The sequence below is a fragment of the Aquarana catesbeiana genome, linkage group LG03, assembly GCF_042186555.1.
Source record: "Aquarana catesbeiana isolate 2022-GZ linkage group LG03, ASM4218655v1, whole genome shotgun sequence".
In the NCBI taxonomy this organism is placed as follows: Eukaryota; Metazoa; Chordata; class Amphibia; order Anura; family Ranidae; genus Aquarana; species Aquarana catesbeiana.
The window spans coordinates 719,664,404-719,681,265 of NC_133326.1; the positions used below are offsets into that span (position 1 = coordinate 719,664,404).

The 16,862-nt window shown below is 46.2% G+C and overlaps 1 protein-coding gene across 1 annotated transcript in view; it reads right to left on the reverse strand.

Annotated features, from left to right (window-relative positions):
* The window catches only part of AARS2 (alanyl-tRNA synthetase 2, mitochondrial), a 45,471-nt gene that overhangs the window by 4,869 nt on the left and 23,740 nt on the right, over nucleotides 1–16,862 (reverse strand). Inside the window, exons 7-16 of the mRNA XM_073623235.1 lie at nucleotides 16,555–16,663; nucleotides 10,893–10,931; nucleotides 7,509–7,620; nucleotides 6,405–6,532; nucleotides 5,242–5,389; nucleotides 4,850–5,019; nucleotides 4,366–4,479; nucleotides 4,152–4,292; nucleotides 2,112–2,249; nucleotides 864–973 (exon numbers count right to left, since the gene is read on the reverse strand). Of these exons, the coding sequence (XP_073479336.1) occupies nucleotides 864–973; nucleotides 2,112–2,249; nucleotides 4,152–4,292; nucleotides 4,366–4,479; nucleotides 4,850–5,019; nucleotides 5,242–5,389; nucleotides 6,405–6,532; nucleotides 7,509–7,620; nucleotides 10,893–10,931; nucleotides 16,555–16,663 (1,209 nt within the window). The remainder of the gene's footprint in view (nucleotides 1–863; nucleotides 974–2,111; nucleotides 2,250–4,151; nucleotides 4,293–4,365; nucleotides 4,480–4,849; nucleotides 5,020–5,241; nucleotides 5,390–6,404; nucleotides 6,533–7,508; nucleotides 7,621–10,892; nucleotides 10,932–16,554; nucleotides 16,664–16,862) is intronic.

Consider the following 16,862-nt stretch of genomic DNA (forward strand, 5'->3'; position numbering starts at 1 on the left):
AAGGGGTGGTAAACCTAGGAAAAACTTAAGGGGTGGGGTTGGGTCTCAGAGAACCCTTAGAGGAATCAATGGGCGTATAGAACACAGGAGAAAAATAAGTATTAGGGGAAATGGGTGGGGGAGACTGGTAGCAGGAAATCTGAGGCAGAATCTTGGGGTAGGGAAAATCCAGGATAATCTCAGTGAATTCAAGGGGATCCATGAAAATCTCAGGAAAAATCAGGAGGGAGGGAATCCTCAGGAGGAATCACGAAGGGGGGGACCAGGAAACCTTTGGAAAAATCAGTAGGAATTGGAAAGCATGGTGGTGGGGTTAAGGAATCCAGGAGAATCTTAGAAGGAACTAAAGGGAATACAGGAGAATTTCAGGAGAGAGACATGGGGGAGAATGGTGGCTGGAAAGGGAGGTGGAAGAATCCAGGAGAATCTCGAGAAATCGAGGGGCAAACCATGGAAATATCAGGAAGAATCAGGATAGAGGAAGGGAATCCAGAAAAGTTTGAAAAGAATTGACAGGAGGAGTAGATCGAAGACATCTCAGGAGGAATCAGGAAGTGATGGGGAATATTGAGGAATTCAGGAGAATCTCAGGAGTAATTGGAAAGTGTGTGTGTGTGTGTGTGTGTGTGTGCGGGGGGGGGGGGGGGGGGGGAATCTTAGGAAGAATTCAAGGGGAATACAGGAGAATCTCAGGAGGAATCGGGGGGGGGGGGGGGGGAGGGTAGAGGGTCAAGAAGGAGTTGGGGGAAGGGGTATTCAGGAGGACCTGGGAGGAACCAGGAGAGGGAAGGCGATCCAGGAGAATTTCAGGAAGGAGACACCAAACGCGACACACATTCAGTTGGGAAAAACTTGTCTCTTACGTGCCGCAGCAAAGTTCCACCGATGTCTGTTGAGCAGCTCTGGAGGCCGAACTCAGCATCTCCTGAATGGGAACGCCCACTGAGACCACACGTACCGGATCTGGGTACACCTGGGGGAGGGGAGAAATGTGGAGACCAGGGGTAAAGGAATGCCAGGCCACAACCACCACTGGTATCCTGTACAGTCCACCCACCAGTCTGTCTGTTAAAGCGGAACTCCATCCAGAAAGCAAACACTTCTATATACAAGGTACAGCCTTACCATCACAAACTCTCCTTCTTATCTCCCAAACACCTCCCTCCATGTGACCGAGGGACGCTCCTGTGTACAGCAAACAGCTGCCGCCAATATCTTCCTATGGTAAATTTCTCCCAATTATGCCGCACTTCCTTGAGTGGGCGGTTACAATCTGAGCAGCACCCGGTGGTGACCGCCCTCAGGCACTGACTGACAGCTACGTCCTACGGACAGCAATGTCTCTTCCCACCACCAACATCACCACATGCCCAATGATTCATGGGAAATGTACTTCTTTTTGGCTGCAAAAGTGGAAAAACACTTTAAGTTTCGTGCAATCCCTGCAGACAGATTCCAGAGAGAAGCTCACATGTGGTGTAGGTGGGCCTTTCTTTATAAATCCTCCCACTCTCCTAATGTACCACCAATCAGATTCAGAGATTTAAAGGAGGTTTGTATCTGATTGGTTGCTGAGGTATTGATACATCACAAACAGGAAAGGAAAGGGTTCCAAGACTAGATGGTGGAGGATAGAGCACTACACCCCCATACCTATTGGAAGTTTTTGGTCCAATTAAAATATAGCAAAAAATATGAATTTGGCATTTCTCTCACAAGAAATAAGCTTCACAAATAAACATTTAACAGACTTACTTCTAACACAGAATTCCCAGAGCACTGTGGGTTATCTACAGACGGTGCACAGCAGAAGCTGCTTCCTTTCAGACTGTCTCTCTCTGACTGAAAACTTCCTACAGAGCCTGAACAGAGTAGGTAGGGGGGAGGAGTCACTGCTATAAAGAGAGGGTGAGGAGTCATTGCTCTGGAAGAGAAGGAGTCACTGCTCTAAGGGGGAGGAGTCAGTGCTTTGGAGAAGGGGGAGGGGTCACAGTTCTGGAGGGGGGGGGGGGTGTTGCTCTGACTCTCAATAGTAAAAGAACTTGTGAGTTCCCTCCCCAGACTCTGGTTGGATTAAACTCATTCAGGGTGATGTGATGTAAATGACATACCTCGTCCACACTGCGAAGACCCGGGATATTTTTGGCGTCTGTGAGTGGGATCTCCGCAGTATAAACTTCCTGATTCTGTCCAATCACATCTTGGAACTTCTTCTCAACTTCCTGCAGCTGCTGACTGCTCACCGGCCCCTAAAATATACAGACTGCGTGAGAGAATATACAAAAGGGACAAATAATCTATCAGCATAAAAACACCCAGAAAAATTATATTCCCCGAGACCCCCCTGGGAGGGGCTTTCTGAGAATACCAACAGAGAGGTGTTATTCCCTAAGACCTCCTGGGAGGGGCTTTACAGAAGATTCAATAGTTTGCTGTTTTTTTTTTGTTTGTTTTTTTTGGGGGGGGTCCATGTAAACAGGTGGAAAAAAAAATGTGGAACTCCTATTACCAATCAGGAAGGAGAGTCCACCAATCCTACCACTAACCAGGGAGGAGAAAGAGCCCCCCAATCCCACCACTAACTAGGGAGTAGATGACCACCAATCCTACCCCTAACCAGGGGGGTAGATGTCCACCAATCCCACCACTAACTAGGGAGTAGATGTCTACCAATCCCACTACTAACTAGGGAGTAGATGTCCACTAATCCCATCACTAACCAGGAAGAAAAGAGAATCCACCAATCCTACCAGTAACCAGGTTGGAGATGTCCACCAATCCCACCACTAACCAAGGAGTAGATGTCCACCAATCCTACCCTTAACCAGGGAGATGTCCACCAATCTCACCACTAACTAGGGAGTAGATGTCCACTAATCCTATCACTAACCAGAAAGGAAAGAGAATCCACCAATCCTACCACTAACCAGGGAGGAGATGTCCACCAATACAACCACTAACCAGGGAGGATAAAGAGTCCACCAATCCCACCACTAACCAGGGAGTAGATGTCCACCAATCCCACCACTAACTAGGGAGTAGATGTCCACCAATCCCACCACTAACCAGGGAGTAGATGTCCACCAATCCCACCACTAACAAGGGAGGAGAAAGAGTCTCCCAATCCCACCACTAAGGAGGAGAGGGAGTGCACCAATCCCACCACTAACCAGGGAGTAGATGTCAACCAATCCCACAACTAACCAGGGAGTAGATGTCCACAAATCCTATCACTAACTAGGGAGGAGATAGAATCCACCAATCCTACCATTAACCAGGGAGGAGAGAGTGTCCACCAATCCTACCACTAACCAGGGAGGAGAGAGAATCCACCAATCCCACCACTAACCGGGAAGGAAAGAGAATCCACCAATCCTACCATTAACCAGGGAGGAGAGAGTTTCCACCAATCCTACCACTAACCAGGGAGGAGAGAGAATCCACCAATCCCACCACTAACCGGGAAGGAAAGAGAAGGAAAGAGAATCCACCAATCCTACCACTAACCAGGGAGAATGAATGGCTGCACACCTAGATAGTGATGAATCTCTTTATTGTAATGGTAATGAATAAGCACAGTGTCGCTGTGTGAAACGCGTCTACCTGTACCTGTTTGCCTGTCCTGTGGTGTTATTCATGTTACGGATTTTACAATAAAAGGGATTCATCACTACCTCGGTGTGAAGCCATCCATTCTTTTTTATCCAAATTGCACGGCTGGCGAGCCGAGGCTAGCACCCCTGGGAAGAGTTCATTCCCCGGCTTACCTGGTTCCATCACACACCTGGAGAGGCATCTTCTTTTTCTATTACTAACCAGGGATCACATAGAATCCCCCAATCCCACCACAAACCAGTGAGGAGAAAGTCTACCAATCCCACCACTAACCAGTGAGGAGAAAGAGTCCCCCAGTCCCACCACTAACCAGAGAAGAGTCCCCTCCAACTGGGAAGAAGTGGAAGAGACACTTGGTAGAGGAGGATTTCCAGTGTCTGTCCCCCTCAGGCAATGAGAACTGGGGGAGGAGCAACTCTTCCCTTAGTGTCCATTCTACTAGGGGTTGGGCAATATACCCCAGAGATCTTCTCCCTTCAATGAACAGGTTTGCAGTTTTCTAGCTCCCCACTACTACGTGTCATCTCGCTCCTCACCGTGACACTGACATCAAACCGCAGTCGCTCAGCAGTGACATGTGACCCGCGCTGTGCTGCGCTCTCCCCCAGAACCTGGCGCAGGGCGAAGTTTAGTAGATGGGTGGCAGTGTGCTTCTCCATACACGCGGTGCGCTGGGCCTGCGAGGAGACGGAAGGATAGTGAGATCACAGCCCAGAAGCTGAGGGCACCCCCAGGACTCCCCACAGATACCTCATCCAGGAACAGCACCACACGATCTCCAACCCTCAGGGGTTCCGTGGCCATCACCTCGTGTAGGACATAACCTCCAGCCTGGTGTAGGTACTCCACCGGAAACAGGACGTCCTGTGTGGAGCACAGAGAAGGTGCATGGTCAGTAGAAGGATTTCTCAAGGTCTGTACACATCTATCTTATGGAGGAGAGGTGATCAGTACAAGGAGGGATTCTCTACTACAAGAGCTGTGTATGGAGGAGTGGTGATCAGTAAAAGGGATAACTTCTTTACTGAAAGTGCTATATATGTGGAGGAGAGGTGATCAGTACAGGGAGGGCTTCTTTACTATAAGCTGCCCTGGGGGGAGAGGTTGTTTGCCCCTTGGGGGAGGGGCTGTTGCTGGGGACTGATGTTGGCGCCCTCTGCTATCTCTTGGTATTAGCTCTTCATGTAATATAGAAAGGATTGATCCATGTTACCTGTTGTAAGGAATCTCTTACCTGGTCGCCTTCACGCACAAAGTACCCCAGATCTGAGCTCTGTCCCCCCTGCTCAGCGTAGTAACAGGTCCGGTCCAGGATGACCCCACAGCGCTGACCTCTGCTGACCGCACTGTGTAATGACTGGTCCTTGTACAGCATCAGGATGGTGGCCGGGCAGGGACTGAACACTGCAGACAGAGAACCCCGGTAACTCTTTAAATGTATCAAGTCACATATCAATACCCCAGTATCAGTACCTCAGTATCAATAACCCAATATCAGTACCTCAATATTAGTGCTTCTTAGATACACTCTGACCATACCAAGAGCCAGCACCCTGACCATACGGTACACTACCCTCCCCCTACTATAGTATATTGACCAGGCTGGAGATGTAAGACTGAACTTACCATATTTCCCATCATCCCCCAGGATATAGCCGTATTTCGGGGAGTCATCAGTAGCCGGGACCCCCCTGCGCTGTAGTTCTGTTAGAGAGTGGATGTCCAGCCGCAGACCACCTATAGCCTCCTCTGCCTGCTGATTCCTCAACTTCCTCTGAGAACACAAAACTCGATCAGGATAAAAATACAAAGAGGGAGACAAGTTCTGTCACTAAGGGACACACTTCATTTCACAATACCAGCTACATCCTGGTCACACCCACTACGTACTGGTAGAACATGCCAGGTATGTACTGGCAGGAAATACCAAGTATCTCCTGGTCACAGCAAGCATGTCCTGATAGAACATACCAAGTACATCCTGGTCACACCAAGTATGTACTAGTAGAAAATACCAAGTACGTCTGGGTAGAACATACCAAGTACCTCCTGGCTACGCCAAGCATGTTCCGGTAGAACATACCAAGTACCTCCTGGTCACACCAAGTATGTACTGGCAGGACATACCAAGTACCTCCTGGTCATGCCAAGCATGTCCTGGTAGAACATACCAAGTACCTCCTGGTCACACCAAGTATGTACTGGCAGGACATACCAAGTACCTCCTGGTCACACCAAGCACATCCTGGTAGAACATATCAAGCACCTCCTGTATGTGCTGGTACCACACCAAGAATGTCCTGGTAGAACATACCAAGCACCTCCAAGTATGTGCTGGTAGGAAATACCAAAAGAAGGAATGGAGGATTGTCATCATTCTTTCATTGTGCTGTTTTTTTTTACACACCAGATCAGACTGCAGGCTATTCACAACATAGTAGCAAAATGATTGTAAGCTGAATCCATTGCATCCCCTGCTGGCGGTATGTAGTAAACATGACAGGTTCAGAAAAGTTTCAGATTTCCTTGACTAAAAAGACATATTATGTAATGTTTAGCCCCGATCATAATAAAGACAACACAGACAAAACACTATAGATCTACGAGCAGCACATAGAACTTTACCATATATCTTCTATTATTAAGGAAGTATACAACTATATTTTTTATATATATATATATATATATATATATATATATATATATATATATATATATATATATATATATATATATATATATATATATATATATACACACAATGGGGCAGACCCTACATGTTCTCTGACCTTTTCCTCCTCCTCTGCGAGCTTCTCCAGGGCAGCCTTGTCCAGGGAATAGCCCCGCTCCTCCAGTATCAAGCCAATGAGGTCCAGAGGAAAGCCCAGATTACGGAACAGAGACCACGCCACGTCCGCTGCAAAGAGAGACGAAACGTGTGAATCAGAGTGCCCTCTGCTAGATGTGGGTGATGTTACAGAAGTTTACTCCCCTTGTGGGGTCTGTAGACCTGGCTGTATTCCCTATGTAATGAAAACCTTTCCCAGGTCTTCTTTCAGGTTCCATCACTACTCCTGAGCTGGGCCTATGTCTCCACAAAGCCTCTGGTATGCTCTGCTGTTGTCTGGCCTGCTACATTCCATCGGTACCCTTTGCTGCCTCTCTACCCCATAGGTGCCCTCTGCTGCCTCTCTACCCAATTGGTGCCCCCTGTTGCCTTTCTACCCCAGCGGTGCCCTCTGCTGCCTCTCTAACCCATCAGTGCCCTTTGCCGCCTCTCTACCCCATCTTTGCCGCCTGTCTAAAAAACTGGTGCTCTGCTGCTTCTCTACACCACCGGTGCCCTCTGCTGCATCTCTACCCCATTGGTGCCCTCTGCCGCCTCTCTACCCCAGCGGGGCCTTCCGCCGCCTCTCTACCCCAGCGGGGCCTTCCGCCGCCTCTCTACCCCAGCGGGGCCTTCCGCCGCCTCTCTACCCCAGCGGGGCCTTCCGCCGCCTCTCTACCCCAGCTGGGCCTGCCGCCGCCTCTCTACCCCAGCTGGGCCTGCCGCCGCCTCTCTACCCCAGCTGGGCCTGCCGCCGCCTCTCTACCCCAGCGGGGCCTTCTGCCGCCTCTCTACATCAGCGGGGCCTTCTGCCGCCTCTCTACCCCAGCGGGGTCTTCTGCCGCCTCTCTATCCCAGCGGTGCCCTCTGCCGCCTCCCTACCCCAGTGGTGCCCTCTGCTGCCTCCCTACCCCAGTGGTGCCCTCTGCTGCCTCCCTACTCTCAGGTACGCTCCTGCAATCATCAGGACTATCCTCTCCATGGATATGGACTTCCTACATCTGTACAATATATATTTTATATATGGCTTGTATCATGACATCACAGGGTGGCTGCTGACACTTACTGGGAAATATTTTACCGGCACCTTCCTGCTGTAGAGTGCGCTCTATGATGCGGCGCCCACGCTGGAGGGAAGTTAAAAATGCCTCTTCATTCTCATCCAGGATTCTCATAATCTGAAATGAAATAAATCTGTCCATTACTTAGCACCTAGCTCAGGTACTTCAGCATACAGCCTCTGGGTGTCACTGCAGAGAAGGGAGCAACTATGGCCCGCCCATGAGGAACAGCTAGCTCAGGTACTTCAGCACACAGCCTCTGGGTGTCACTGCAGAGAAGGGAGCAGCTCTATGGCCCACCCATGAGGAAGCTAGCTCAGGCACTTCAGCACATAGTCTCTGAATGTCACTGCATAGTGATAATCAGCTATGTGACCCACCCATGAGGATCAGCTAGCTTAGGTATTCCAACACACAGCTTCTGGGTGTCACTGCAGAGAGAGCAGCAGTTCTGTAGCCCACCCATGAGGATCAGCTATCTCAGGTACTTCAGCACACAGCTTATGGATGTTAATGGAAAGAGAGCGAAACAGCTCTGTGGCCTACCCACAAGGATCAGTTAGCTCCTGCAATTCAACACACAGCCTCTGGGTGTCACCGCAGGGAGGGGAGCAGCTCAATGGCCCGCCCATGAGGATTAGCTAGCTCCGGTATATCAAAACAAAACCTCTCGATGTCACTGCAAAAAGAGGAGCAGCTCTGTGGTCCACTAACAAGGATTAGCAAGCTCAGGTACTCCAGCACAAATCCTCTCATCAATCCAATCTCCTCCTGATCCATACCGGATATTGGCCAACCTCTTACAGTTATTAGAATTCTCTGCTATCAATCATTTTTGCCCTTTGTCATGTGTTGGTGTGACCTTTAGGGCTGGTGTCAGGCACTGTACTTCTGTTCCCATGAAAGAACACATCCCCAACATCCCTTTAGAAGTGCATGCTGGCGATTGGTTGCTGATGTTATCTGTGCAATCTGCTGATTACTCGGTTATGCTCTGTGTAATCAGGGAACTGATCAGCAAAATGCACAGCTAAAATCTGTAGAACCCAGTAGCCAGCAGGGAGGCACATGCACATCTAAAAGGGATACTGAGGATGTATTCTTTTATATAATGAGCAGTTGTCAGTCCACCCACGAAGAGCGGCTAGACCCTCCCCTGATTGGGTACATTTGGTGTGCTAACGTTCAGCAGACATTTATAGCAAAGGAGGATGTAGACCAATAGATCTACCATGTCCAGTCTCGGAGATTCCCTCTCCCTGTTCAGGAGGAAACAGACATGGAGGGGGATGGGGAGCTTTCTCTAGTTTCCATCCACCAGAGAATGGGGTGAGTAAAAAACCTAGAGGTCTGCTGAGCCCCCAGTGATGAAAAAAATAAATAAAAGCCAAGAATGATGGTAGATAGCACAGAATGCTTGGAACATTGTTCATTATAAGACATCAAATTCTCTCATATTTGTAGAGGCTGGGTACTAAGGGGCTGGGTACTGAGGTGCTAAGTACCGAAGTGCTAGGGAACCGAGAGGCGGAGTACTGAGGGGCTGGGTACTAAGAGTCTGGGTACTGAGGGGCTGGGTACTAAGAGTCTGGGTACTGAGCGGCTGGGTACTAAGTCTGGGTACTGAGCGGCTGGGTACCAGGAGACTGGGTACTGAGGGGCTGGGAACAGGAGACTGGAAACTGAGGGGCTGGGAACAGGAGACTGGAAACTGAGGGGCTGGGTACTGAGGGGCAGGGTACCAGGGCACTGGGTATGGGGGGCTGAGAACTGAGCGGCTGAGAACTAAGGGCCTGAGAACCATGAGGCTGTGTACTGAGGGGCTGGGTACCAGGAGACTGGGTATGTATGGGCTGGGTACTGAGGTGCTGGGTACCGAAGTGCTAGGGAACTGAGAGGCAGGGTACTGAGGGGCTGTGTACTAAGAGTCTGGGTACTGAGGGGCTGTGTACTAAGTCTGGGTACTAAGGGGTTGGGTACCAGGAGACTGGGTATGTATGGGCTGGGTACTGAGGTGCTGGGTACCGAAGTGCTAGGGAACCGAGAGGCGGGGTACTGAGGGGCTTGGTACCAGGAGACTGGGTACTGAGGGGCTGGGAACAGGAGAATGGGAACTGAGGGGCTGGGTACCAGGACACTGGGTGTGGGGTGGCTGAGAACTGAGGGGCTGAGAACTGAGGGGCTGCGTACCATGAGGCTGTGTACTGAGGGGCTGGGTACCAGGAGACCGGGTATGGATGGGCTGGGTACTGAGGGGCTGGGTACCATGAGGCTGTGTACTGAGGGGCTGGGTGCCAGGAGACGGTACTAAGGAGCCGGGTACCAGGAGATGGGTATGGAGGGGCTGAGAACTGAAGGACTGAGGAGCTGAGAACTGAAGAGCTGAGAACTGAGGGACTGAAGAGCTGAGAATTGAGGGACTGAAGAGCTGAGAATTGAGGGACTGAAGAGCTGAGAATTGAGGGACTGAAGAGCTGAGAATTGAGGGATTGAAGAGCTGAGAATTGAGGGATTGAAGAGCTGAGAATTGAGGGACTGAAGAGCTGAGAACTGAGGGACTGAAGAGCTGAGAACTGAGGGACTGAAGAGCTGAGAACCGAGGGACTGAAGAGCTGAGAACCGAGGGACTGAAGAGCTGAGAACCGAGGGACTGAAGAGCTGAGAACTGAGGGACTGAAGAGCTGAGTACCATGAGGCTGGGTACAGAGGGGCTGAATTCCAGGAGAATGGGAACTGAGGGGCTGGGTACCAGGAGACTGGGAACTGAGGGGCAGGGTACCAGGAGACTGGGTATGGGTGGGCTGAGAACTGAGGGTCTGAGAACTGAGAGGCAGGGGACCAAGAGCCTGGGTACGGAAGGAATGGGCAGCGATGTGCTAGGTGCTGAAGGGCTGGGTACTGAGAGGCTGGGTACCATGAGGCTGGGCACTGAGGGGCTGAGTGCTAGGAGACGGTACTGAGGGGCTGGGTACAGAGGGGCTGGGTACCAGGGTACTGGGAACAGAAGAAATGGGCAGTGATGTGCCAGTTACTGAAGGGCTGGATACTGAGGGATTGGGCAGTAAGGCTCTGGATACTGAGGGATTGGGCACTGATGGGCTGGATATTTCAAGGATGGGTATGGAGGGGCTGGGCACTGATGGGCTGGGTAGAGAGGGAATGGGCACTGAGGCGCTGTATATTGATTGGCTGTTCTGAGGGACAGAGTAGAGTTGATCACTTGCATACCTCTCCCATTTATACTGGGGGTGATCTGTTTCCTGGGGGTGGGGGAAACTGACAGGCTGAACAGAACCATTTACAATAAGAACACTGAGCCATGGTGTGCAGAGCATTCTGGGAAGGTGGACGCTCCCTATTAAAATCAATATCTCATTATAGTGACTTACCTGTGACTTCTCCCTGTGCAGTTCAGGATATGCATCGCCCTGCAAAACACAGAGAACACCCCTGTTACTAGAGAACACACCCCAATTACTAGAGAACACGCCCCACATTACTACAGAACACACCACCAATTATTAGAGAACACGCCCCCCATTATTAGAGAACACACCCCACATTATTACAGAATATGCCCCACATTAGTAGAGAAAACACACCCCACATTACAGAATGATAATCAAGAAAATGTGGCGCTTACTGCATAAATATTAATAAAATTACGAATAAAAAGCTAATCAAAGTGATACAGCTAGTGGAAATACTGCAAAGTGCAAAAAAATGCAAATTTATAAAAAATCCAATGTGCAATTAACACTCGGTGAAATAAATGTGCAAAAAATAATAGTCCAGAGAAGTAATACAGTTTAACAGAAATATAAACAAAAACCGGAAAAAAGATAGTCCAATTATTTTAGTGAATCCACAGCGTGCAAATACAGTTCATCCCAAATAAAGTGCCAATATCCAAAAAAACTCCACCATCCACTGTGTACAACAATATAAAAAAATTAAATAAAAAAATATATATACACCAAAAAATGTGTTACCAATTCATCCAAAAAATATAAAATTATATAGTCCCATATAGAGTGCAAAAAAATGTATCCAGATATTTTTAGTGAATCCACAATGTGCAAATATAGTTCATCATAGATAAAGTGTAGAGTGGCAATATCCAGAAAATCTCCACCATCCACTGTGTGCCACACTGTTTGCCCTAGCCTCTCACCTCATAAATCCAGTGACGCGTTGCCTCACTGTTCACGTGACTTTTTTCAAAAGGGTATAATACCCTTTGAAAAAGTCACGTGCACAGTGACGCAACGCATCAGAAGAGAGCAGGGTGACGTCAGTTCCAGTCACGGCCGAGACCGGAAGTTCCTATGCTTCTAACGCTGATTGTTTACAACTTAAAAACTGTAAGTTATTTTTGTGTGCTAATAAAACTATTTGTGGAATTACTACACTATGGAGCCTTCCACTTCCTTTATATGTGTATGTGCCTTCTCTATCCTGGTGACTGTGACTCTGCTGAGGAACATCTTAGAAATCGATCGACCACCATTTTTGGATCGATGGTGTTGGAAATTATAGAGACGCTTATTAATTGGATTTATGAGAAGAGAGGCTCGAGAGGAAATCAGATATTCCCTGGATCAACTTTACCCATAAATGTCAGTATGTTGAATTCTCGTTTTTACAGTAATAATATCAATATTTCAATAATTCATATTGATGAGGAAAGATCCAAGAAAGTCTGTTCAGTTCTTGTGTAAAAACTCAAAAATTGATTTAATAATAAAAATAGCAAAATATTACAAGAACAATATCAAAGTATAGAATGTCATTAATAATGTATAATATTCTTAAGATGAAGATTGAATCAGATGTGTGTCTGTGTGTAGATGTGGCAGCAAACTCCTCCTGGTGTGCGTGAGTGTCTCCCAAAACTCTGTTACTAGCTTTTTACTCCTAAATTCAGCCCCCACCTTCTCCTAAAATCTGCCCCCTCCTTCCTAAAAAGGCTTGGTTAAAGGTTCTGGTGATGGGAGGGCCAGTGGAACCCAGAATCCCTTGGAAAGTATGGGATACCCTTGTTTCAGCTCCCCATGCACCTCTTATGTCTAAGTCATCCTGTGCCACCCTGGCATGGGGTGAATGAGAAAATATATTTTGGATTACTTAAAAGGGGACAGTAATATTTATCCACAATATCTCCCAGAATATATGTAAAGACTATTCTTGGTTTGTTTGATTCTGAACTCAACATGTTAATTGTGAGAACTGATCACATTGGCCTCTAGAACTGGGTAGGAGCCAGACAGTCTACTCATACTATAGTTTGTTGCCTACTAGGCTGAGGAGGGGGGGATCACTGTTTGTATTGTTAATTGTAATTAGCTCCTGCTATTGTGAGAAGGAGTCCTGTGTTTAAACGTATGATAATGTACCATCTACTGTGTGAAGCTCGGTGACAAGTCTGATCCTGATTTATCATAACAATGACCAGGCTGCTTCAAGGAATTAGTTAATGAGCTCATAATACTTAGGCCTGGTCACAGGCGTATTTTCAGAGTAATTTGAGCACTAGGTATACACCTCCTCCTTTTACTGTATATAAGACTGTATTTGTTTCAATAAAAATTAATTCCTGTTTGACCCTCAAGACAGAGCCTCGTCTCGTATTTGGGGGGGGGGGGGGGGAGAATTATTGGTATGGGTTCTTGTTCAGCTGATCGGAGTGTTCGGTAGCTGCCTTTGTGTTCGGAAATGGAATGTCCTAAACGGCTTTAACCCCTTTCATACTCGAGGTGTCATTACAGTTCTTGATTGACTTGTAGTCCTACAGAAAATCGCAGGCTTTCCTGAGACATATCTTTCCTCCCACCATTCTCGCAAGGGTGGGGGTTATTCAGTCACTAAACTTTGACATTCCTGAAGTGTGGGCCAAGAGGAGCTATATGTAAAACCATTTAATTTATATAAGTTTCCTTTAACTTCTAAATCAAATACTACATATATCAGTATGTATATTATATTCATTTAAAAACTCAATGTTCTTATTAATATCCTAATCAAGAAATATTGTAATATAAAAGGACTTATCTCTTAACTAACACATTGAACTTGTACATCTTAAAGTATGTGAATCCATCCTTTTCACAGATGGGGGAGGTGAAAGAAACCAACCAATTATTGCCATATGTGAGCTCTCCCAAGAAATGCTTATAACAGCATATACTTTCACAAGTATAAAAATCTTATATAATTTCACGTTTTCCATACATAGAAGAAATTATACATACATATATATATATATATATATATATATATATATATATATATATATATATATATATATATATATATATATATATATATATTCACACAACTCAATTATTCTGAAACAATTTTATCCATTCATTCGTTAATTGATAAATATTAGATTCTAACACAGTACCTAGTTATATTCTGTACATTTAGGAAATAATCCAGGTCTTACTTATAGCAATCTACAGAGCCGACCAGATCCACCCCTGGAGGGAGTCTATTCCACATTTTCACAGCTCTTACTATGCAGAAACCTTTCCGTATTTGGAGATGAAATTTTTTTTCCTCCAGATGTAAAGAACGGCCCCTTGTCCTCTGTGATAACCTTAAAGTGAATAACTGAACACCAAGTTCACTATATGGACCCCTTATGTATTTATACATGGAGATCATATCTCCCTTTTGATCTTCTCTTCCTGCATGCTATTATTGAGCTTATGATCTACCAGAACCCCCAGACCCTACTCCACCATTGACTCCCCCCTAGTATGTATGATATATATTCTTATCCCCCAAGTGCAGAACTTTATATTTATCCACATTAAACTTCATTTGCCACATAGTTGCCTAATGAGACAGAGCATTGAGGTTGGCTTGTAAGTTGGAGACATCCTGTAAGGACGTTATTCCACTGCATAGCCTGGTGTCATCTGCAAAGACTGAAATCCCAGATCCCACATCATAATATATATATATATATATATATATATATATATATATATATATATATACACACACACACAAAGTAAGTGTCCCAACACTGAACCTTGGGGTACCCCCACTAATAACACTGAACCTTGGGGTATCCCACTAATAACACTGAACCTTAGGGTGTCCCACTAATAACACTGAACCTTGGGGTACCCCACTAATAACAATGGACCTTAGGGTACCCCACTAATAACACTGAACCTTGGGGTACCCCACTGATAACCTTAGACCATTCAGAGTAAGAATCATTAACCACTTCTCTCTGAATTCTGTCTTTTAGCCCGTTTTCTATTAATTTACAAACTGATCTTGCCAAACCTGTAGATTTTACCTTACACAATAGCCACGTGTGGGGAACTGTCTTCTAGTATAACACATCCACAGCCACCCCTCTGTCCAAGTATACCATGTCCATAGCCACCCCTCCATCCAAGTATATCATGTCCACAGCCACCCCTCTGTCCAAGTATAACAACACATCCACAACCACCCCTCTGTCCAAGTATACCACATCCACAGCCACCCCTCTGTCCAAGTATAACAACACATCCACAGCCACCCCTCTGTCCAAGTATAACAACACATCCACAACCACCCCTCTGTCCAAGTATACCACATCCACCCCTCTGTCCAAGTATACCACATCATAAACAGTCACCCCTCTGTCCAAGTATACCACATCCACAACCATCCCTCTGTCCAAGTATACCACGTCCACAGCCACCCCTCTGTCCAAGGTTTTACTTACCTCCTCATAAAAAGAAATCAGATTTATCTGACAACTTCTGTCTTTAATGAATCCATGCTGTCTGTTGCTTAGAATATTTTTTTCCAGCAAGAACTCATCTATGTGGTCTTTTATTAAACTCTCCAGTATCTTCCCGACTATAGAAGTTACACTAACAGGTCTATAGTTACTTGGTAAAGACTTTGTTCCATTTTTAAATATGGGCACATTGACCCTGCGCCAATCCAGTGGTACCATTCCAGTAATTAACGAGTCCCCAAAAATTAGATACAATGGCCTTGAAATGACAGAGCTCAATTCTTTTAGGATCCGTGGGTGGATGCCATCTGGTCCAGGTGCTTTATCCACCTTTATTCTGTCTAAATATTTGTGGACCATATCACTTTTGAGCCATTGTGGATCCATTATGGACACAAGCTCCCTCATGCTCCTTTTTATACACAAAAATGAAGAAAGTATTTTCTAAATTTGCCTTCTCTTTGTCCCCAGTCACCCCCTCCAGATTATTGTGTAAAGGGCCTACATGCTCAGACCTGACCTTTTTACTATTAATATATTTGAAGAATTTTTGGGGGTTTGTCCTACTATCATTTGCAATCTGTCGTTCGTTTTGACTTTTTGCGTCCTTGATTTCCTTTTTACATATTCTTTTATATTCTTTGTAGCATTTAAACGATGATAGTGTTCCTTCATTTTTATATTTTTTAAAAGCTCTTGTCTTATTATTTATAATTTTTTTTTAATTTTGGCCGTGAGCCACATAGGTTTTATTTGTTAGCCTTTTAAAACGTATTGTCCATGAGAATATACTTTGCAGTGAGTTTACATACAGTCTTTATGAAGAATTCCCATTCCTGTTCTGTGTTTATCGATGCCAATATTCCCTCCCAGTCCTGGAGAGCAGCCCTCATCCTTGGAAAATTTGCTCTCTTAAATTGTTTTTATCTTTCCCGTATGTGTTTGTTGCTTACAGCTAACATCAAATGAAATCATGTTATGGTCACTGCTACCTAGATGTTCTTTTATATGAATATTGGTAATAAGCTCTGCATGGTTTGAGAGGTTCAACAGAGCATCATTCCTAGTCGGGGCCTCAATAAACTGGACCATAAAATTGTCTTGTAATAGGTTTATAAATTTTAGCCCTTTAAATGTCCCAGCTGTGCCATTACTCCAGTCACTTTCCGGGTAGTTACCATCCCCCATTATTATCACCGTCCCAGCCCTTGTAGCCCTTTCCATCTGTGCAAGGAGCTCAGTCTCCACCCTATTGACAACCCTAAAATGTAGTAAGGAATGGATAACACCGCACTCACCAGGATCTCCACAACGCTGGGCACCAAGGTGGACAGGAATCCAGGGGGGGCTCGGAGGATCTCAGAAGAGAAGCGGACAGCTCGGCGCAGGATGTGACGCAGTACGAGCCTGGACGGGGAGATGGAATGTCGTTTTACTTCTCACCACAGGAGCATTACATCACAGGATAATTACACCACTGGATCGTTACATCACAGGATAGTTATACAGTGCCTTGAAAAAGTATTCATACCCCTTGACATTTCCCACATTTTGTCATGTTACAACCAAAAACGTAAATGTCTTTTATTGGGATTTTATGTGATAG